The sequence below is a fragment of the Tupaia chinensis genome, unplaced genomic scaffold, assembly GCF_000334495.1.
Source record: "Tupaia chinensis unplaced genomic scaffold, TupChi_1.0 Scaffold000264_1, whole genome shotgun sequence".
Lineage (NCBI taxonomy): Eukaryota > Metazoa > Chordata > Mammalia > Scandentia > Tupaiidae > Tupaia > Tupaia belangeri.
This window is the reverse complement of record NW_006159744.1, coordinates 1,355,754-1,379,895: the sequence shown is the minus strand read 5'-3', so window position 1 is coordinate 1,379,895 and position 24,142 is coordinate 1,355,754. Positions and strand designations below refer to the sequence as shown.

General features: G+C 36.3%; 1 protein-coding gene across 1 annotated transcript in view; it reads right to left on the bottom strand.

Annotated features, from left to right (window-relative positions):
• Positions 1-23,102, bottom strand: part of TMEM168 (transmembrane protein 168) — a 30,380-nt gene extending 7,278 nt beyond the window's left edge. The window contains exons 1-3 of the mRNA XM_006149482.3: positions 21,975-23,102; positions 3,764-3,906; positions 2,413-2,687 (exon numbers count right to left, since the gene is read on the bottom strand). Of these exons, the coding sequence (XP_006149544.1) occupies positions 2,413-2,687; positions 3,764-3,906; positions 21,975-23,102 (1,546 nt within the window). The remainder of the gene's footprint in view (positions 1-2,412; positions 2,688-3,763; positions 3,907-21,974) is intronic.
• Between the last annotated feature and the right edge of the window lie 1,040 nt (positions 23,103-24,142).

The following is a 24,142-nucleotide window of genomic DNA, read 5'->3' as shown; positions in this document are numbered from 1 at the left end:
CTTTCCCTTGGTGGGAACATGGTACAGTGAGGCAAAAATAGATTTTAGGAGTCAGGCAGACCTGGAATTGAATCACAGTTGTATCACATAGTGGTATGACCATAGATCAGCTAGGTAACTACCTTCAGCTTTCATTTCATCCTTCAAAAAATGAAGATAACAGAGGTGACAGTTTCTACCTCAAAGGATTTCATGTATAGATTAAATGTAATAATGTATTCAAAGTACTAAGCACAGAGGCCGGTATTTTAAAATGTGCCCAATAAATGCTAGTTGATCTTTCCTTCTAGAAAGCCACTGAGTTATTCAACATTTGTTGGGAAAAAAAATGCAAAATTTTTTTTTTCTTTATGATAAAGTCCTGGTTACAAATCTGGCATGGGATTAGTGAGGTCATACTGGTTTAAAATCATCCTACTTCAAAGTACTAAGCACAGAGGCCGGTATTTTAAAATGTGCCCAATAAATGCTAGTTGATCTTTCCTTCTAGAAAGCCACTGAGTTATTCAACATTTGTTGGGAAAAAAAATGCAAAATTTTTTTTTTCTTTATGATAAAGTCCTGGTTACAAATCTGGCATGGGATTAGTGAGGTCATACTGGCTTAAAATCATCCTACTTCGCAGCCAGCAGGTGGTGTGGTGGTTAAGGTGGCTGGACTCCTACATGGCCAACCACTGTTCAAGTCCCAAACGTGGCAGCTTGTAACTCATGCCAGGTGCATATGTGTGCATGCCCAAAATTCCAAGAGGATAAGAGGAGACTGCAGTGTAGCTATTCCCCACAGGGGAGTGATTTCTTGCTTTCTGTCTCTTTGTCTCTCCAGTGATCACATGTACCCTAAAGCAAAAATCTCTCAAAATAAATCTAAGTATAAAGCCATGCTACTTTAACCTGAGTTTATTTGTTTCCTTCTGGAATTCTTCTATGAGCAGCTCTGCCTCTGTCCTTTGTTTGTTTGTGTGTCCACTTGTATTTTGTGATTAGTTTATTACCATTTTGTTATTGGTTTAAAACATCTAAAACCTTTTATGAAAAAAAGGATATTATTAAATCTAAATAAAAACTGCTTCTACTCTAAAGAAAATTACCTTTCTTTTTTAATGATTTATTCAATGACTTCATCTCTTTTTTTAAAATTAAAGTTAGGGTCCCACAATGGTGCAGTCCTCCTGCCCAGCCTCTTGAATAGCTGGGACTAAGCTGGGACCACAGGCATAAACTACCCGGCTAGAATGTTTAGGGTACACCTCCTGTGTGGCCTCTGCCTACACAAAGGTAGCATCTATCAGCATGCACTACCATGGCTGGGCTCCAACTACTAATTACTTAAGAATTCTCTACTATGTGCCAGGTTCTATTCTAGGTATAAGCAAATAATAATTCACAAAACAGAGCCTTTGACTAATAGTCTCTATTAAAGCTATGAAGACTGATAAACAAATTTATGTATTATACAGAGAGATCTCCTTTCTCAAGAGTTACTTGGCAGTACTGCCAAGTAACTCTTGAGAAAGAAAGCATTTTCTTTTCCCATAGTGCATATAAAACAGTTACATTTTTCCAACACCCTAAAAGTATTTAAAAAAAAAATCTTACAGAGGGACCAGCAGATGGAGTAGGGGTTATGGCTGGACTCCCACGTAGTCAACTGCAGTCTGAGTCTGGACCAGTGACTTAAAACTCACACTGGGCACATGAGCATGTGTGCCCAAAATCCCAAGAGTAGAATGGTGGTGAAGGGACTGCAGCATGGCTATCCCCCCAGAGGGTGATTTCTTGCTTTCTGTCTCTCTGTCTTTCTCTGGCGAGCACATGTTATATATATATATAAATGTATACCTAAAAATGAAACTCACATCTTTTAAAAGTCACATCTTTTAATATTACCCCTTCTTTTTATAGATGAAAGCATGGACGCTAATAGAAGTAACTTGCCTAAAATAACAGAGCTATGGCAAATTATGATTAGAACCAAAGTCTCCCAAGTACTATTCATTCCCACCATATTACATTGCCAGTTGTTTAAAATTTTAATAAGCTTTCTAATACAAAGAAAACACATATGTGAAGGACAATTAGAAACTGTAACTGTAACATTTAAAAACTTAGATACACTAGTGAAAAAAGTTGATCAGATTCTGAAAAATTTAACTATATTTAATAATTCTGAAAATCCTCTAAAGAGAAACTGATTACAAGTCTTAAACAGATTTATTTTCCTTCCTAAACCAAGAAATTCCCCAAATCTTATTATTAAAATTAAGCTACACAGGTATGCTTGAGAAAAAAAAATTAGTCATATGCACATCTAGTAAACTATAAAGTAGAAAACTGAGAATATTGGATATTTAATGTCTCTATGGGAAGATGTGCATCTTCAACATGGTGAAACTGCCAAATGTGAATTTACCTGCTAGAGCCCACTCTCCTGTACCATGGGTGTGTCCACTGTAATACAAAACATATGTATCATGTCTAGGTCCATCCACAGTCCGAAGTTCAAGGAAAGCTTTCAGTTTGGAATGTAGAGTATCAAAAGACAGTCCACTTGTGGAATAGTCACATCCATAGGTCTCAATCATATGATATGCAAAAAATCTTTGGATGGCATTAAGCATGCCAGTAGACCTCAAATTTAACTCCTGAACATGTTCCGGTGGAAGGAGTGTTGGCTGACCATCCGGACTGAAAAAGGAGAAAAAGAAGAGTTATTTTGGTGTTTGAGAAGTGTTCATTCTATGTCAGACTCTATGTCATCTATAACTCATTATTTACAAATCATAATAGTTGCTACTAACCAAATGGCAGGATTTTAAAAGATCATCTTTAGTAAAATTCTTATAACACTAAGAATTAAGCTTGGAAAATCAAAACCTGGTTTCTAAGAAAAATTGTATTTATCAATAAATTATAATCAAACAAAAAGCTGGGAAAGTATATCTAAATGTAAACAGCATTCCTTTTTTGTTCCTTACTCGTATTTTCTTAACAAATGACAGATATTGGACAAGACTCTTATTTTTTGGAGATGTTTTTGCCTTAGGGCACATCTGCTTGTCGGAGACAGAGACAGTGAGAGGGAAAGTGAGAAATCACCCCCAAGGGGGGATGGCCACTCTGCAATCCCTTCTCCTCCTCGGATCTTGAGCAAGTACACACACATACCCAGCGTGAGTTTCAAACCACACTGGGAATCAAACTGCAGTTGGCCATGTGGAAGTCCAGTGATGCAACTGCAATGCCATCTGCTGGCCCCAAGACTTTTTAATTGTCAGACAGCATGTGCGCTTGACCAAGAGAAACAAAGAAACAGAGAGGGAAGGAGAAAGCACCCGGCCCTCCTCAGTGGGGCATGGTCACAAGGCAATCCCTTCTCCATTTTTCTGTCCCATTGAGATTTGAGGCATGCACACAGACACACCCAGTGAATTTTTCAAACTTACAGGACCAGGATTCAAACAGTGGTCTGCCATGTGGGACCCAGCTCCCTTAGCCATCGGGCAGCAGAGTTGGCCCAGACAAGATTACTCCCATTAGGGTAGAACTTTTCCTTAGAAAATTCATTCACATTTTCTGACTTCTAGCTGAAATATAAACTAATCATACTTAAATCAAAATATCTAAAAATTTGGAATTAATAAATGTAAGAGGGTATTTTATCTTGAAAATATTAGTTTTGACATAATGAATTATTATATATTTATACAAATCTTAAGAAAACAGTATGAGTCAGGCAGTAGTTACTAACTAGATCACAATACCTGCAGAAGTTGGTGGGAATCACAATAGCATATCCCACAGATGTTCCTCCTAAACAGTTACCCAATTCATGAAAAAGCCCATGAGCCATGGATTCCAGTGGCAAAACAATCAGAAACATGCTCAAGAAGATTCCATTTGTTGGCTAAAAGAAATTCAAAAATAACATGTTATACAATATGTGGGAGTACAATTATAGGTATACATATTTAAATAGATGTGTACTGATTCAGATATTTCATCTCTACTTCCAAAAACTATAAAAAGGACAATTAATAATCTAAAAACAATTATAGGTTAAAGCAGACAAGAATACATGGATAAGGTAACCCGCACAACGAATCCTAAATTTCTCTTTAAGCTTCTTGAAGTTGTGACAACACACAGCACATCATATATATATATATATTTTTGAAGAAGTTTTTGCTATAGGGCGTGTGTTCTCGCCAGACAAACAGAGAGACAGACAGACAGACAGTAAGTGAGAAATCATCCCCCAGGGGGGATGGCCATGCCACAATCCCTTCTCCTCCATTCTCCCCTCAGGATCTTGGGTACACACGCACATGCACCTGGAGTTTAAGCCACCGGGTCTGGGATGTGAACCGCGGTCGACTGCATGGGAGTCCAGCGACATAACCATTACGCTAACTGCTGGTCCTAAGCACATCATATATTTTTAAAAATTGTTGTCAAGTGATAACCCACCTAAACTAGAAAACAAACAAAAATATAACCATTCTTTATTATGACAGAGAAAAAGCTGGAAGACAAATCTTCTCCTATTAAAACTCACTTACCTTACCTCATTTTTAATAACACTATTAAAATAAATTCCACTTTTATAATACAGTTTAGCTTTGAAAAGCCCTAACCTCCCTATAGGTCTAAATGCAAAATTTTAACTGGAAAAAAAAAAAAAAAACTAAGGATCCTCAAGCATCCTCAATGCAGGAAAGAAGGGAGGCAGAAGAAGTATTAAAACGAAGAGGCAAGATTACGTATAAATAGCAAAAAAGCAGCAGAAAAAAATAGATCTAGTTCAGTGAAAAGAAAATCGAAGGATGATAGTCACTGAATCCTAAACTATATCTTTAGAATACTGATATTATTCCACTTCACATTCTTTATTACTACTGCACATTCCACATGTCTATATGCATGAACACATCTTTAACACTAAGGAGCAGATCATTGGATCAAAGTTTAATAAAATCTGGAAAATGACGTATATGGTAATAGTCTTGATTTCACTGTCATGTACTACATGCGCACTTTGAAAAACCATATTGTCGGGACCAGCAGTTAGCGTAATGGCCAAGTCATTGGATTCCCATGTAGTCGACTGCTGTTCAAGTCCCAGACCTGGTGGCTTAAAACTCATGTCCGGCACATGTGCGTGCGTACCCAAGATCCCAAGAGGAGAATGGAGGAGAAGGGATTGCAGCATGGCCATCCCCCCTGGGGGTGGTGATTTCTCACTTTCTGCCTCTCTCCATCTGGCAAGCGCACATGCCCTATAGCAAAAACCTCTCCAAAAAAAAAAAAAAAAAAAACATATTGTGAGTTATAAAGTTATACAAGGATAAAATGTAAATAAAAAAGGGCTAATTAAAAAATAAAAATAAAAACTGACTCCCATAACAAAAAAATGAATATACTGCCCCATTTTGTTACTCTATTTTATCAATTACACAGCTAACACAGTACATGATCAATTTATTTATTTATTTATTTATTTATTTTGGAGAGGTTTTTGCTACAGGGAACGTACGCTCGCCAGAAAGACAGAGAGACAAAGAGAAAGCGAGAAATCACACCCCCTACCTCCCCCAGGAGGATGGCCATGCAGCAATCCCCTCTCCTCCATTCTCCTCTTGAGATCTTGGGCATGCACGCACATGCACCTGGCGTGAGTTTAAGCCACCGGGTCTGGGACTTGAACAGTGGTTGACAACAGTGGTGGACCACATGGGAGTCCAGCGACATAGCCATTACGCTAACTGCTGGTCCCTGCTCAATTTAGAAACACTGGAAAATACAGATAAGTAAAAAAGATATGTGATTAAAATTGTTCCAAGTCCCATCATCCATACACAACTACTAACCTTTTGGAGTATTTCCAGACCTCATGCAATTATACCTGAAGGATCAGAAAGTTCATGAAAAGGTGTATTATGAAAAAAACCTTGCCTGGATTTCCAATCTTTGTACCAAAATAATCTCATAATTCTATTTTTCCATGAATTTTTTGATGTCCCTGTACATATATTTTCAAATATATATTCATGTATGTACATGAATATTTGTTGGCTTTGTTTTTAAACCAAAATGGAATGAGATATAATATTGTGAACACTGTACTGTATTTTAAGCCTATTAACAAAAATTGCTTGTAAAGACCAAATGGCATTAATATAAGTTTGAAACTTTAGTTGATCCTCTACTCTAGATTGCTTATGATTTGCTATAATAAAATTAGAATCAATATCACGTTCTCTGATTATCAGTGAGGTTAAATACCTTTGATCATTTGAAGTGTTACGTATTTTGCCCAGTTCTTTATGGGGCTGGTCTTTTTCTCAGTGATTTACAGCTTTGGTTTGTCTTCAAAATATTTTAGATAAAAATATTTCATTGTTCATACTGAAAATAACTTTTCATCTCCATGACTTCCTCAGCGCTTTATTTTTTTTCTTAAACCATTAATAATTGTAATGCAGTAATTTTGTATATTGTTAAAGAAACTTCCCTATACCTGAACATTAAGAAGATATTTTACGTTATCCTCTGAAGACTTTGTTTTGCCCTTCACACTTAGGTCTATATTCCATATGTAATTGTTTTTTGTTTATAATGGCCCAATTTTGTTTTTCTACATCAATGGCCAATTGTCAGGTATCAATTACTGAAATTACTATTCCACATTATTCTACAGTGCCATCTTTCTCATAAATTGAGTATTTGTGGATCTGTTTTAGGACTCTCTTGTTCTACTTATCTATCCTTTCAAATATTTCCTTTGGCCTTTGTGTCCCCTTTCCTTCTGGGACTCTAATTAAACACACACAAGACCTTCTCACTGCATCTTCTTTGAATTTTACCTGTCTTCTGTTCTTTTTCCATATATTTTCCCTCTTTTGTTTCTTCTTGCTTCTGAACTTTGTTTCACTGATGCTTACTTTAGCATGGTCTAATCTATTAAACTTGCACACTGAATTAATTTCAGGTATTATACTTTCTGATCCTAAAACTTCTATGTTATTTAACAATTTTTTTTTACTTTTGCTGTAGGGTGCATGTACTCACCAGTGAGAGCGAGAGCAAGAGTGAGAGCGAGAGACAGACAGTGAAAAGGAAAGTAAGAAATAACCCCCCAGCAAGGATGGCCACACTGCAATCCCTTCTCCATTCTCCTCCTGAGATTTTAGGCATGCATACACACACACACACACACACACACACACACACACACACACACACATGATTTTCAAGCCACCAGGCCTGAAACTTGAACTGCAGTCAGTCATGTAGGAGTCCAATGACTTTATCACCAATGCCACCTGCTGGCCCCTCTAGTTCTTCAAGTCTGCCTTGTCCTTTTACATAGTTTCCAATCATTATATACTGATTTTTCTTTTATTGTTTAAACTTAGTAAGCATGATGGTTCTCTTGGTTTGATAATTCCAATACCCAAACACTTTTCTGCTATTAGTTCTGCTGCTTCTTGCTCTTGGTAATACGTGTGTGTGTGTGTGTGTGTGTGTGTGTGTGTGTGTGTACCTGGTTATATAAAATAAGCTAAACGAGGAATGTTAAAAAAAAAAAAAGCCAAAATAACACACATAAAAAAACTACTATATGATTCATTTTAGGCCTAGGATAACAGTATCTTCTCTAGAAGATTTTAGTTTGTTTCTCCCAGAGAGCTGGGGGGCATGACCAGTCTACATATTTTAATCCAGGCTTTTAAACACTTAATATAGTTAAGTGGATACAAGGGGAGGAGACAGATTCATGAAAAGACTGAAATATATATGGTTCTACTCCTTGCCTTTAGTGTATCTGCTTCAGTATATCAGCTCTGAAATTTACCAGAGAATCCACTTCTAGACACTCTAATCTTTGAGTTTTGCTCCTCTTGAGGGGACCAGAAGTATAGCTCAGCTTTGAAACTATTTCTTCTACACTATTATTCATATTATTGTTTAGTAATCCTTTTATATGAATGGCTGACATAATTTGAAAGTAATCGCCTTATGTAAACAGGGGCTTAAATGATCAAAGTATTTTCTAATATAATGTAACAACACATATGCAAAAGAAATGAGACTAAAAAGAAAGTAATAAAATTATAAATATTTACACATAAAATGTTACCTGGAACCTAAGCACTAACTGAAAGACAATAAAAAAATACTATAATGATATTTATGGGAATTATGATGCTGCCTTAAAGTTGTAAACTATGTCATAAAAGGTTGAATTTGCTCATTGATACAGTTAATTCTTTTGAACTTAAATAATTATATAACATATATAAAAACATAAGTTATGTGACATAGTGATTATTATTTTTTGCCTATAACTTTATATAACTACTTTTCTGATCAACAAAGCAATGTAAAAAACTAATTCACTTATAATTTGTAGGAAGGATCACAAATTCAAATGTCTTCAGGGACCAAACAAATGGATATGAGCAGCAGCTTTAGAAGTAGGAAGTAGTTATAGGGATTCTAAAAACAAGTGACATTATCACCTTAAGATACACACTTAAAAAATGTTTTGGCTAGGGTCAGCAAAGCGGCATAGTGGTTAAGGTGGCTGGATCCCACATGGCCAGCTGAGAGGTTCAAGTCCCAGACCTGGCAGCTTGAAAAACTCCAGGCACAAGTCCCAAGAGGAAAACGGAGAAGGGATTGTGGCGTGATCACTCCCCAGGGTGGGGTTTTTCTAACTTTCCTTCTTTGTCTCTCTCTCCAGTGAGCACATAGGGCCCCATAGAAAATGAATTAACTAATTAATTAAATTAACTAACTAACTAAATAAATAATGTTCTGGCCAAATAAAATAAGTCTATTCAACCTACAAATAGAAGACCACATGATCCAGCAATTCCACTCCTGGGGATCTAACCAAAGGACAGAATAATGCTCCGCTGGTAAAGTGCTTACATATCAGTGTTTACTGTGGCCTTATTCAGGATTGCTAAAACATGGAACCAACCCAAATGTCCACGAACAGATGCATTCATTGATAAAGTGTAGCACATATATTCTATAGAGTACTATACAGTCATTAAAAAAAAAAAAGAAAAGGCAACAAGATCCTGGCAATTTGATAGAAAGTGGTCATATATGGAAGATTTATTGCTGAGTAAAGCAAGCCAAGCTATGAAAGAGAGACACTGTATGTCTCCACTTAATATATATCAATTGTTCACACTCTATGGTAGAGATTGAAAGACTGAAGGACAGTGAACAGTTATAAACACTGGAGACAGTGTGGAAGAAGAGTGGGAAAGGGGAAGAGCATAGGGAAGGAAATGAGGGAGAAAAACAGATATGCAAGACATTTGTGAGACAGAGAAATGGTTTATTACCTGTTGATGATAAATGTATAGTATTCTCAAGTGGACTGGTATGAGGTGTATATTATCTTGGGTAAATTCTCTTTACAAGCCAAATGATGTACAGCAATCGAATATTTAAAAAAAATAATAATAAAGTAAGTCTACTCAATAATCTCACAGGCACATTTATTTATTTGCTATGAAGACATAATCGTAGGATTTTAAAACTACAGGAAATAGCATCATCTTAAAAAAAAAAAAAAAGGCCTTGTTGGGGTCAGCAGGTAGCATGAGGGTTAAGGGGCTGGATTCCCACATGGCCAATGGTGGCTTGAGTCTTGGATCTGGCAGCTTGAAAACCACACTGGGTGTGTGTGCATGCATGCTCAAAATCCTGAGAGGTGAATGGAGGAGAAGGGATTGCATGTGGCCATCCCTCATGGAGGTGGGATGTAGCTCATGGAGGTGGGATGTAGATTTCTCACTTTCCCTCTCTCTGTCTCTGTCTGTCTCTCTCTAGCAAGCACACATGCTCTATGGGAAAAACAAATAAACAAAAGTTCCTTGTACATTATTCCTAAAATCAGAATAGTTATTAGAAGTAAGAGTCAGAAGTCCTGGTATGTGAACAGCCTTCCTGTGCCAATAGTAACTAGCAATTTCATGACATAGAGAAAAAATATATATAAAGAAAATTCACAAATAATAATTTCACATTCCTCTTAGAGTGGGAAACTAAATTTTGACATGTAAATGGAAAAAGATTAGAGCACTGTACTGCTGAGGATTAGAATATCCCACTCCAAAATGAACTTTTTCGGCCTAAGAATTATTTTAGCTGAAGGCAAGTGAAATGAAATGGATACTAAGAAAGCTCTCTCCCCTCTCATAATCTGCCTAAAAGCAAGTCTGCCTGAACACAGGACATAACTTTACAAAAGTGAGGTGTCCCTCTTCACCAAGAATGAAAGTTGATCACCGAAGATAGCTCTAGACCCATATCAGCCTAGAGATGGCACTAGAAAAGTAATAACAAAATCCCACTTACTTGTCTTCACAATCTGCCATCCTAGAGATTCAAAGTCCTTTTCCTTTGTACTGTCAGTTCTCTAAAGATACTGTTCTTTGTTGAAGATGCTATACAAACCTAAATTCAAGATCACTTTTTAAGAATTACTCAGGTCCTAAGTACCTTCCCATGCATAACTGAGGTATATTTTTAACAAACTTCTGTTTTTCTATTTATTTATTTTATTATTTATTTATTTATTTTGGAGAAGTTTTTGCTATAGGGCACGTGCACTCGCCAGAAAGAGAGAGACAGAGAGACAGAAAGCGAGAAATTCCTCCCCCCGCCCCCCCCAGGGAAGATGGTCACGCCACAATCCCTTCTCCTCCATTCTCCCCTCAAGATCTTGGGCACGCACACTCAAATGAGGGGCATGAGTTTAAGTCACTGGGTCTGGGACTCAAACTGTGGTTGGCTACATGGGATTTCAGCGACATAGCCATTATGCCACCTGCTGGTCTCCTGTTTTTTTATTTAAAGCAGAAAAATTATTCCTCTCCTATGGTACCATCAAAAACATTCACCTTTTGGGAACCAGCAGTTAGCGTAATGGCTATGTCGCTGGACTCCCACGTAGTCGACCGTGGTTCGCGCCCCGGACCCGGTGGCTTAAAACTCACGCCGGGCGCGTGTGCGTACGTGCCCAAGATCCCGAGAGGAGAATGGAGGAGAAGGGATTGCGGTGTGACCACCCCCCCGGGGGGTGATTTCTCGCTTTCTGTCTCTATGTCTCTCTCTGTCTGTCTGGCGAGCGCACGCGCCCTATAGCGAAAAAACCTCTCCAAAAAAAAAAAAAAAAAAAAAAACATTCACCTTTTGGGAAGCAGATGACGTAATGGTTACGTCGCTGGACTCCCATGTACTCAACTGCAGTTTAAGTCCTGTACCCGGCACTTAAAACTCATGCAGGTACATGTGTACGTGTGCCCAAAATCCTGAGAGGAGAATAGAGAAGGGACTGCAGCATGGCCATCCCCCCTGGGAAGGTAATTTTTCTCTTTCTGTCTCTCTCAAAAAACCAAACATTCACTTTTTATTATTTTTTTTGTCAAACCATTTTTCTTTAGTTAAGACTACTAATTTGCTGACATTTTTCTCTATTTCCCACAGAAATAAAAAAATGAAAATTTTTATTCCTGAAAGCTTGCTTAGACATATTTAAAGTTGTCCCTATTTATCTAAATATGACAAAGGTAGAGAAAAGTCTTTCTCAACTATTCATGTGTACACAATACCAATGGTTATTACTGATTTCTGCATTAAAGAATTTTATAAAGGCATTAATATCAATATTTTTATTATGAAATTAAAGATATGTTATAATCTTTACCATCAGAAAAATGTATTAAACAGTTTCATTAGCAGTGGACTAAATAAAAGATAAAAGTTCAATTGCCAACCAGTTTGTGGATGATCTGAGTGGATAGCTTAATTTAAAATTTCAATTAGAATGTTAACACTGATATTATTTAATACCCTTATGGTGGTTATGGGACACTTATTACCGTATTTAATACAGCAGGACAACGTAAGTAGATATGCAGATGTTTACTGATCCCAATTCATAGACAAGAGATGATCTGTTACTATTAGGTCGTCGAGAAAGTCACAATGCATTTTTCTATGTTTTTCTATGCAAAAATGTGTCATGACTTTCCCAACAACCTAAGACTTGTTATACTTTTTTTTTGTATATGTAAAAAAATCTTACAAATTTGATAATTTTACACTGTCCTAAGTTTTTAGAAAGCAAACTTATCAAGAAAAAGCATTAAGTACTTCTATTAGGTTATTTTAAGCAAGCTTATAAAAACAATATTAAATATTCCATTAAGATAAAACATACAAATAAAAGTGAGCAGAACTGGCAATACAAAAAATTTACAATCTTAACAGATAACATGTATATACAGGGGAATCCAAATAAATTTAGGATGTTTTCTCACACTTGTCACTTTTTAAAAGCTTCAGTTTTTCTGTTCTTCAAACTTTTATTGTACAGATTCAACTTAGAAGTCATTTATGACTTTGGAATATCTATTATATTTTAAATAATTCTTTGTAATAAGATCAGCTCTCTTGATTAAAAGCTAGTAAGTACAGGTACCTTTCTTCCTTTACTTCACCAAATTATCCGAAACTCATCATCAAATGTTTAAGACATGGCCCAAGTTTCAGAGCAGATATAAACTGAACATAACGGCAGACAAACAAATCATCTATAAGTAATGTCCTTTGCACATTCTATCTCCTAAAATTTTTCAGATAATAAAAAAAATTCTTTATGTAAAATCTCCTGATATAAGCGCACATGCCCTATAGCAAATTAAAAAATAATAACAAAAATAATTAAAATTTAATAAATCTTAAATATATCTATCTATATCTATCTACCTATAGATATAGATAGATATAGATATATCAATCATTCACATTTTTTTGTTTGTTTAGAAGTATTTTTTCACCTTAAGTCAGATTTGAAAAATATACACAGAACACTAAAGAAATGAAAGTTCAACTAAGAAACAGAATATATTGATGTACTGTATAAAAGCAATCTATAAAATGGAGATACTATGCTGTTTTATATGACAAAACTAGATTTAAGAAGCCATAAGCAGGGACCAGCAGTTAGCGTAATGGCTATGTCGCTTGACTCCCCTGTAGTCAACTGCAGTTCAAGTCCTGGACCCGTGGTGGCTTAAACTCACGCCAGGCGCGTGTGCATGCATGCCCAAGATCCTGAGAGGAGAATGGAGAAGGGTTTGTGGCGTGGCCATCCCCGCTGGGGGGTGATTTCTCGCTTTCTATCTCTCTGTCTCTGTCTGTCTTTCTGGCGAGCGCACGTGCCCTATAGCAAAAACCTCTCCAAAAAAAAGAAAAAAACAAGAAGCCATAAGCAGCTTTCAAAATATGGCTTAGTTCAGGAAATATAAAAACATTATTAATGCCACTTTTTAGTTTCAAAGCCAACTGACTGCATTATGTAGAGGTAGTAGGCTGTAATGGATAGGATTCAAGCTCTGTAGTTAAACTCTGGGCCAAACTTAGCTCAGCCTCCTACCATCCATGTATACATGTACAAGTTAATTAACCCTTGAGTTTTGATTTTCTGAATCTATGAAAAGGGGCTATTTATTTCATGGGTTTATTCCATAGATTAGAAATAAGTAAAACAGGGGCCAACAGAAGGCATAGTGGTTATGTTGCTGGACTCCCACACGGCTGACCATGGTTTGAGTCCCAGACCTAGTGGCTTCAAAATCATACCAGGCACATGTGTGTGTGTGTGCCCATGATCCCAGGAAGAGAATGGAAGAGAAGGGATTGCAGTGTGGCCATCCCCCTGAGGAGTGATTTCTCACTTTCACTCGTACTCTCTCTGTCTCTCCAGCAAGAGTAAAAAAAAGGTAAAAACCTTAAAAAAAAAAAAAAGTAGTAGTAAAATATATCTAACAAAATAACATTAATAATAAAATTAAACTGTGAGCTTAAATTATAACCAAATTCAGAAATCTAAACGACGACTAATTTTTCATCTCCATGATTATGGCTGTTTAATAAATCTTAGTATATAGTTGTTCAAGCTCCCAGTAGATGCATTAGAAATCCCCCCCAAGCTGAATGACTTCAAAAGAGAACAGAAGTAGATAAAGTTCTAGGCCACAAACCTGATAAAGGTGAAATAGTTCTGGTACAAAAATCAAAGTCAGGCAGTCTAATGAATCTTGTTTTTCCCCATAGGCAAAATAAAGTGGTTAGAATATATAATTTCTGTGCTTATTTCCAATACTTCATGAAAATAAGTATCTAAGTCAGAGTGAAGGCAAACTGCCTAGATTCATACCAGCTATTTTGAACATGTTTTCTAATTTCTTAGGAATATTTTTCATCTATAAAATGGAAATGGTAATGGTATCTATCTGAGTGTCATGAAGATTACAAAATACATATGAAGTATATATAATAGTGGTTTGTGCATTGTAAACAGTTAATAATAGGGGGCCCTGTTATTAAAACAGAAAATTACTGGCCTAGCCATGGTAACCCAAGTGCTGCGCAGGGCTAGGACCACATGGGAGGTTTATATCCCAGACAAACCTGAACAGGGCTGGAGCAGTAGTAGTATGTGCCCACTAGCCTAACTGGGAGGCTGAAGCAAAGGACTGCAATGATAGCACCCTGTTTAAAAAAAAAAAAAAAAAAAAATAAGTTATCCTCTCTCCTTCCTCTCATGAAAGAAAGTAAAAGAGAGAGGGATGAAGGAAGGAAGGAAAGAGCAAAAAAGAAAAGAGAAAAGGAAAGGCAGAAAGGAAGAAAGAAAATTATATCTAGAGGCATTAAAAAATGTTTTAGGGCCAGGTAGTGCTACAGTAATGTACATGGAGAAACATGGGAATGGCTGACCCAGCATGCTCACGTGTACATGATCTGAGCTGGCTGAATGTGGGGATGGATTATGGCATAAGGACTCTGTTTAGGGAGCCTTTTCTCCCTCTGCCTCTCTCTCAGAAGAAATAAATGAATACACTTTTAAAAATGTTTTTAAAAATTGGAAAATTTTTTAAAAGTTGAAGAGAAACAGAATTATGTCTTTTTCTTTGTAAAGAAAACAATATTCAGACCCTTGCTACTGGTATTTTTTGGGGGTAAAAAGCATGTGCTCCTGTTCAATAGTGTTCTGCCAGAAGTGACAAAACATGAAATTAAGAGATTCTCTATACCTTCAAACTAAAAGAGTTAGTGTCCCCTTCACATCTAAACTAAAATAGCTCAAAACCTTAGGAAAAGAAAGAAAAGGAAATTATGAAAAATTAGTACTTCTAGTTTTGGCAGTAGATCTGAAAACTCCCTGCTTGCCATGCCAAGTGAAGCAATATGACTGATGCAGCCATTTTGCAGGAAATAAAACTGTGCTGCCTCTGTGGATTATGGAATAATCCCTTCCTTGAAATGAGGCAGTTCTTAAGACATCTGTCATACCCAGTGAGTGTCACTGCTTCTCCTACAGAGAAATCAACTTGATTATGGATTTTCTGGCTTGAGTCAAAGGGATTCTTCAAAAATTTGCATCAAGCCCCTATGGAATCTGCAAGTAACAATAGCTGACAATGGAAGACATATTATGGGGTATGTTTCCTTGGGTATCTGGAAACTTTCTCCTCTTTTTATTCTGTGAATTATCAATTATAACTTCAGAATAGCCTATAGCTGAACAATAAACGAGCACCAAATGCTACAGCACTACGTTTTCTAAATGACTTATTTAAGGAGAACAGTATAAAACAGGAAAGCAAATCATGTAATGAACATAATCCAAAATGCAGAAAACAACAGCTGTAATGTTGCATTTTAAAGCTGAAATTAAATTATGAACAAAACACAACAGAAGTTAATGATAAAATTCCAACTTTTTAATGTAAATGACTTGAAATGATACTACTGACTCGTTCTGAAAGTAGTAAAATCAGTAAAACTAAAAAGGCAAAGTTATTAATCTGTGGTTAGACAAAGATTCTATTTAAATGAGGTCAAGCACAGATTTCTTCCATATGACATCAAAAGACTGACTATATCAAAATCAAAAACCTTTTTTATTCTTCAAAAAAACATGATACGAGAATGAAGACAAATCACGCACTGGGAGAATATATTTGCAAGTCATATATCTGATAAAGGATTTCTATCTAGAATATACAAGAAAGTGTCAAGAAAAAAAACTCAATAGTAAAACAAACAAACAAACAACAACAAAAAATAAAAACAGGCACCAAGATGGTGTAACAGTCCTGGACTCCCACATAGTTAACTCTGGTTCAAGTCCCAGACCTGGCAGCTTAAACACAACTCATGCCAGGATCAGCAGTTAGCGTAATGGCTATGTAGCTGGATTCCCATGTAGTCGACTGCGGTTCACATCCCAGACCCAGTGGCCTGAAACTCACGCAGGGCGCGTGTGTATGCGTGCCCAAGATCCTGAGAGGAGAATGGAGGAGAAGGGATAGCGGCGTGGCCATCCCCCCTGGGGGTTGATTTCTCACTTTCTGTCTCTCTGTCTCTGTCTGTCTGTCTGGCGAGCGCATGCACCCTATAGCGAAAACCTCTCCAAAACAAACAAACAAACAAACAAAAATAAAAACTCATGCCAGGATCATGTGTTGTGTATACCTGCCCAAAATCCCAAGAGGAGACTAGAGGAGAAGGGACTGTAGTGTGGCCACCCCCCCCAAGGGGTGATTTCTTGCTTTCTGTCTCTGTCTCTTGCAGGAGCACATGCACCTTATAGCAAAACGAAACAAAACAAAACAAAACAAAACAAAAACTCTCTTTAAAAAAAAAAGAAGAAAACAAACAATCCAGTTTACGAAATGGTTGAGCGATCTCAACAGGTACTTCATCAAAGAGGATATACAGATGGCAAGAATAAGAAAAGATTCTTAACATCATCAGTTACTACAAAAACAAAAACTAAAACTACAATGAGTAAATCATTACACACCAATTAGAATGGTTAAAAAGCAAAAACAAACAGTACAGTATCATGCAGTGGTAGACATTGGAGCAACAGGAACTCGCATACTATACAGGTGAGAATGCAAAATAGTAGAGCCTCTTTGGAAAACAGTATGACAGTTTCTTATAAAGTTAAACATAAACTTACCATATGATCCAGCAATGCCACATCATACTAAAATACAAGTTCATGTAAATAAAACATCCTATCTACAAATGTTTATAGCTCTTTTATTCATAATTAGCAAAAATCATAAATAATTAAAATGTCCCTCAATTGAGGGACCTGGTGGTTGAGGGGGCTGGAACCCACATGGCTGACTGCAGTTTGAGTCCCAGACCTGGCGACTTCCTTTCTCTCTTTCTCTCTCTCTCTCCCCCTCTAGTGAGATTAAAAAAAAATTAAATTAAAAAAAAATTCTTTAAAAAAAAGTCCCTCAATTGAGTATTAGATAAACAAACCAATATATCCATTCAATAGAATAGTGATAAGTGATAAAAATGAACAAATGATTAATACACACAGTAACACTGAAGAATCTAAAATGATTTATGCTAAGAAAACAGACTTGAAAGACTGCATACTATATGACTTCATGTATATGGCATTCTAGAAAAGGGAAGTATCTAGGTACAGAAAAAAAATCAGGTGTTGCCAAATACTGAAGTTGGGAGGACTGATTGGAAAGGAACAGGAGGGAATTTTGGAGGGTGATTGTACTACTCTGTATCTTGATTGTGGTAGTGGTAGTAAAACAACTACATACTTGTCAGAAATCACAGAATTATATACTTAAAAAGCGTAACTAATACTGTATGCAAATTTTTCCTTAATTGAAAAAAAATTAAGCTACATAAAACAAAACCCAAAACTTGTTATATGCAAAAATCTTCAAATAAGAAAAAGCAAGGTCAGCCCATGGTGTGGTGGTTAAGGCAATTGGACATCACATGTCTGACTGCATGGTTTAAGTTCCAAATCCAGCAGCTTGGAAGAAAAATGGCTGGTGTGAGAGGATGAGTGCCCAAAATCTCGAAAAGAATGAAAGACAGAGAAGGCATTGAGTGGGACTAATCCCTCCCTGGGGATTAATTCCCCCCCCCCTTCTCTGTGTTTCCAGCTCATGCACATGTCCTGTGGAAAACTGAAAAGAACAAAGAAAAAAACAAAAGAAAGTGTGGCTAAGCCTATTTTGAGGTAATATAATCTAAATTATAACTGTAATTGTACTCTATAAAGCCCGTTAAATACATGTGGGTGTTTGTTTTGCTTTTCTTAGCAAGTAGTAAATGAGACTATTGCTCCCTAAAAATATACTTAAAAAAAAAAGCCTACTATAAATTATCTTATAAATTACAAAAGCTGTGCTAGATCATTAACTCAAGGAAACCATCATTACTGTGTCTCTTACCCTACATTCTCATCTAATCTCCAGTGTTTCAGCATCTTTTATTTATTTATTTTTTAGAGAGAGAGATTTTTGCTATAGGGCATGCACACTCACCAGAGAGACAGAGAGACAGAAAGTAAGAAATCACCCTCCAAGGGTGATGGCCACATCATGATTCCTTCTTCATTCTCCTCTTGGGATCTTGGGCACACATGCACATGAACCCTAAGTGAGTTTTAAGCCACCAAGTCAGGGACTCAAATCACGGTTGACTACATGGGAGTCCAGTGATGTAACCATTACACTATTTGCTGGTCTCTTAATTTCATCAACTAATATCAATTTTTTTCAAATATTTTGCTTTTTGACAAGATCTGTCAGTTTTTCTCTTGATAATAATTTAGTCTTATCCTCATCATAACACTTTTTCCCTATCACCTTAGATCAGGTTCTTATCATCTCTTGCTCCTAGCTAGCCTTAATTTCAATTCATCTTTACTTTCATCAATCCTGTTGAGGTCTGACAAACTGATCTACTTAAAACTCTTCTTCAATCTCATTTTTCCTTGCCACACTGTGTCAGTCCCCACCCAATCAATGGAAGTTTTTCCAACAGAAATCTACTAAAGAATATTTTAATGGAACAGCTACATTTATATTTAATTGATTTTGGAAAAAGGTGCAAAGACAATTCAGTGGGGTAAAAATTAGTCTTTTCATCAACCAGACATCAATATTTTTAAACTTAGATCCTTACCACATACCATAAATAAAGATTAACTCAAAATGAATCATACACCTAAATGTAAGTTACAACAATAAAGCTTCTAGAAGAAAAAAACAGGAGAAAAATCTCTGTGATCTATGACTGAGCAAGTATTTCTTAGATAAGATACCAACATCACAATCCATAAAAGGAAAAGCTGATAAACTGAAATTTATAAAATTAAAAAACTTGTTACTCTTTAAAAAGTATTATTAGGGGACCAGCAGATGGCATAATAGCTAGGTTGCTGGACTCTCATGCAGATGGCCGCAGTTCGAGTCCCAGATGTGGTGGCTTAAACTCACGCCGGGTGGGGGTGCATGTGTGCCCAAGATCCTGAGAGGAGAATAGAGGAGAAAAGACTGCCATGTGGTTAACACTCCTGGGGGGTGATTTCTCGCTTTTTGTCTCTGTCTCTGTCTGCCTTTCTGGTGAACGCACGTGCCCTATAGCAAAAATCTCTCCAAAAAAAAAAGTATAATTAGGAAAACAAAAAGATAAGCCACAGAATGGAAGAAAACATGTCCAGATCATTTATTTGATAAAGGGGTTGTATCCAGAATATATAATAATTCTTAAAACTTACTCAAGAAACTAGCATATGGCATAATGGTTATGTCACTGGACTCCCACATATTTGGCCACAGTTCAAGTCCTGGATCTGGTGGCTTAAAACTCACGCTGGGTGTGTGTGTGCGCATGTGCCCATGCATGTCAAAAATTCTGAGAGGAAAATGGAAGAGAAGGAGGTAGCCATGCCTGCTGGGGGGTGTTCTCTTGATTTCTGTCTCTGTCTCTCTGGTGAGCATGTGCAACCTAGAGTAAAAAATCTCTCTTAAAAAAAAAAAAAACTGGGGGCCTGCAGGTGGCACGGTGGTTCAGGGCGCTGGATTCCATAGCTGACCACAGTTCGAATCCCAGACCTGGAAGCTTGCTTTCTCACTCTCCTCTCCTCTCCCCCTGCCCTCTCTCACTTTGTCCCTCTCTGGTCAAATTTAAATAAATAAATAAAGTTAAATAAAATAATTCAATTAAAACAAAAATTCTCAAGGGACCAGCAGTTGGTGTAATGGCTATGTTGCTGGACTCCCATGTAGTCGACTGCAGTTCGAGTCCCAGACCCAGTAGCTTAAACTCACCCTGGGCACGTGTACATGTGTGCCCAAGATCCCAAGAGGAGAAAGGAGGAGAAGGGATTGTGGGGTGGCCATCCCCCCTGGGGGCTGATTGCTCACTTTCTGTCTCTCTGTCTGTCGAGCGCTTGTGCCCTATAACAAAAACCTCTCAATAAAAAAATTAATTAATTAATTAACTAAAAAAACCCTCAATCAAGACAAATCGCCCTATTTAAAAATGAGCAAAAGATTTGAACAGATATTTCAACAGCAAAGATAAGTAAATGGCTAACACTCATATCAAGAGATGTTTAACATCATTAGCCACTAGAGCTATGCAAATTTAAACTACAATTCACTACAATTCAATAGTGACACTCCCAAGTAGATAAACTTTAGGACAGGATAGAATGGAAAGAGAGAATCTGGATACTGATTATCTTTAAATTATATTGGCTGACATATTCTCTGGAAAGCTTTTGTATTGCTACAATGGTACACATACTCTATTTGAAGATCACTGATAGAAGAAAAAAAGAATACAGCAGCCAAGAAAATACTAGGCTAACAGGATCTGATAACTTAGAATTCTGTCTAGTATGAATGAAGCTGACTTGGAAAAGAAGAGGCAGTTAGGGGTGGGAAAGGAGGTAACAAAGAACTATTGCTAGAGTTTCTGATACCATCATCATCATTCTGATATTTCTGATATTCACTGGGACTGTCAAGTTTAATAAAATGAGGAAGATATCCTCAGGCAATGCCCAGGAAATTTTCATTATTAGGTTGACTCCTTGCCATAGTCCATACTGACTAGAAAACATCATGTCCAGGCAAGTCTCCCCATCACCCTTCAAACGTACTACAAACTCTGCAGCAACAACTGGTATGAAGCACAGAACTACAGCAATCAGTGTTGACCTTATATTTTGTCCAACATCCCAGCCTGATGTTACTCAAGTTACAGCATCTGTCACACTGTAATCACAATTATTTGTTTATATGCCAGCCTCCTACCTACAATCCAATTAGAGACTGTGCTTTTTTTATGAATAGAGACATCATGAGATCTTCAGGACCCAATATAATACCTGGCATATAATGCATAGTCAATAACTATTCAAAGAATAGAAGACTAGGTTTGTTAAACAAACTCTACAGTGTGAATCTTTGTCTATAAGGACTGTTTTTTAAAATATTTGGAGACAACAAATGTACTGTAAAACCCACTTTTTCTTTAGAAGAGCCTCTAATGTCTAAGATATATAGATGCTGTTATATATCTAATGACTTTTAATATAAAATCTTCAGATAAATGGCTACATAAAAGAAATATGCTATAGTTAGAAGAGCAGAGATTAGACAGAAGCTAGATAACTTGGTTCTGGCTACTACTAGGAACTCTGGACATGTCTTCTCTGGCCTTCAGTTTCTTCATGTGTAAAATGAAAAGATTAAATACAATCTCTGAACATTCTTCAAATGTTAGCACTCTAAGAACCTTTAATTTATGAGTGTTTCAATAACAATTAGCAAGTGTGAAGCATGTCATATGCTGAGTATCCCTAACATTTTGGTACCTCTTTACTAAAGACGAAACTAAATTATCCTGTTCAATGCATTTAGTGCTCTAATTGCATGAACAAAATTAAATGAGCACCAAAAAAGAATCTCCTTTGAAATCAGAAATTTGACCTCATAATTCTAATTTCAATTCCTGAAGCTAGCATTTTTTCATATATCACAATACGCATTGACAGAAACATACCAAAAGTTTACTTACCTGCCAGGAAACAGCTCCCAAAATTGCTGTTGCAAGAAGACTAAAAAAAACTAACTGCTCTGAAATTAAGCAAAAATGACGCATCCCTTTGGATGCCATGATTCTATCTAAGCTATTGTTATCTGCTCTGTGGGTAAAATACACCTTATGGCAGTCATTTAATTTAGTATGAAATCCCCAAAGTGTTAAAAGAAAAATAATATGGCAAATCATCCAGAAAATTCCAAAAATGGAAAAGCCTGGTATTACAAAATACCAGAGATGCGTGTCTCTAAGTTTAAATGCTGAAAGAATAAAAAACGTAAGCTCAATCATTCCAGTGAAAACGACTGAAAGTCTTCTACAAATTCTTCCACGGTACAAAAAGGGTTTCCACCTTTCAGTTACTGAAAGTCCACTAAAATAAATGTCAAGGAAAGGATCAGTTATCAGACAAATAAAAAAGCAAGCAAAAGCAACTGGATTTTTTGGAGTTTCTAATGAGGAAAAAAATAACAAGACTGCAAAAATAACTAAATTTGGAATAGCTAGGAAAGACTTCATTCTCAGGTCAATAATCAACATGGCCAAAGCTACAACAAGTAAGATGACACTGAGAGATTTCTCCACCAACATAGTTGTACTGGCAATGGCAAATCCAACAAGTTCCAGAAATTCAACTGTAGTTAGTAAAGTAGGTCGATGACGAACATAACCAGAAATTCTCTCCACCAAAGAGCATAATATCCTTAATACTATGGAAGTCAGAAGCAAATACTTGGTTGATTCTTCTTTCACATCATTTTTAAAAGATGAATTATCAAGAAAACATAGGAGGCCAAGCAAGAATCCAAACCAAAGATTGGAGAGACTTAAACTTGCTGCTTCCATTGAAAAATAATAATATAATATGCTAGCAATTCCAAGAACAAAAAGACCAAGAATAAAAATGACTAAAATTAAGGAATTTGCTGTTTTTTCCCACCTTACATAAAGACCTAAGCATATAGCAACCAGTAAATTGATTCTGGCTAAATAGCCAAGGTACCGCACTGAAGAATGCATGTTTACTTCTCTATTTACTTCTTCCAGTCTTGTCATTGCTAAATAGAGACAATGACTAAAGCAATAACGCAGTGATTTACACATTGCTTTACAGATGTAATCTTGCAATTTACGTTCCTTCCCCACGTTACAAAAATCAATTGCTTGTATTTCATCCAGCAACTCCAATGTACAAGTAATTCCTATTTCAACATTTTCTCAGGTGGAAATTTTGGTTGGTGATCTAAAAAGAAAAAAAATATATTTCAGTGTAAATTTTATACTCATCTTCTTTATACAAAGTAACGAATAAGTAAAAACTAAAGGTTCTCTGAAATCCAGTTTAAATCCTGATTCATATATAGATATATAGATATAGACATAGATATAGATATAGATATAGATATAGATATAGATATATATATATATATATCAGGGGACAGTTTATCCAAAAGACAATGTCAGTACTTTCTATTCATCGTACGCTAAGACTGTACGGCTGAAACGCCATCAGTGTAATGTTCTTCCAGAGACAGTGAAGAACTTTTGCCTCATCCATTCTTATTCCAGTATCTGAGTTTTCAACAAAATCCAAGTGTGAAATGTTTGATTTAATTTAGTTTGTAGCAGATGGCTTTGACACAATGGAAAGGTACTCAGAATAAAGGCTTTTGTAGTCAGCATTTTTTCTGAGTTGAAAAGCACCAATATACGGTAATAGTTAACTTGTCTAAAACCCTGTATATTTTTACAAAGCAGCTCTAAAATGCCATAAAGTCTTAATCTATATTATTTAACTGATAAGCTTGAGAAACAAAGTTTAATTACCAATATGTTAAAGTTACTAGGTCCCTAAAGTTGATCTATAATTCTCTTTACTTTTATTTCTTCTAAATTACTTTGAGTAAATTAGAACATTCCAGATTCCAAACATTCCAGATCTAAACACTGTCTCTTTAGCAAACTAATTCTTGAACTTTCTAGTGAAAGGTGAAAACTTGAAATGCTACTACAATTGTATAATAAAATATATAAACTTTTCAATTCTACTTGGAAAAAAAAAGTTACCAATTATTTATTAGAGGATAATTATTTTTAAGTCCCCCGTAAGTTGTAGCTAGAAATGACAGTGGTCAAAAGCTGAT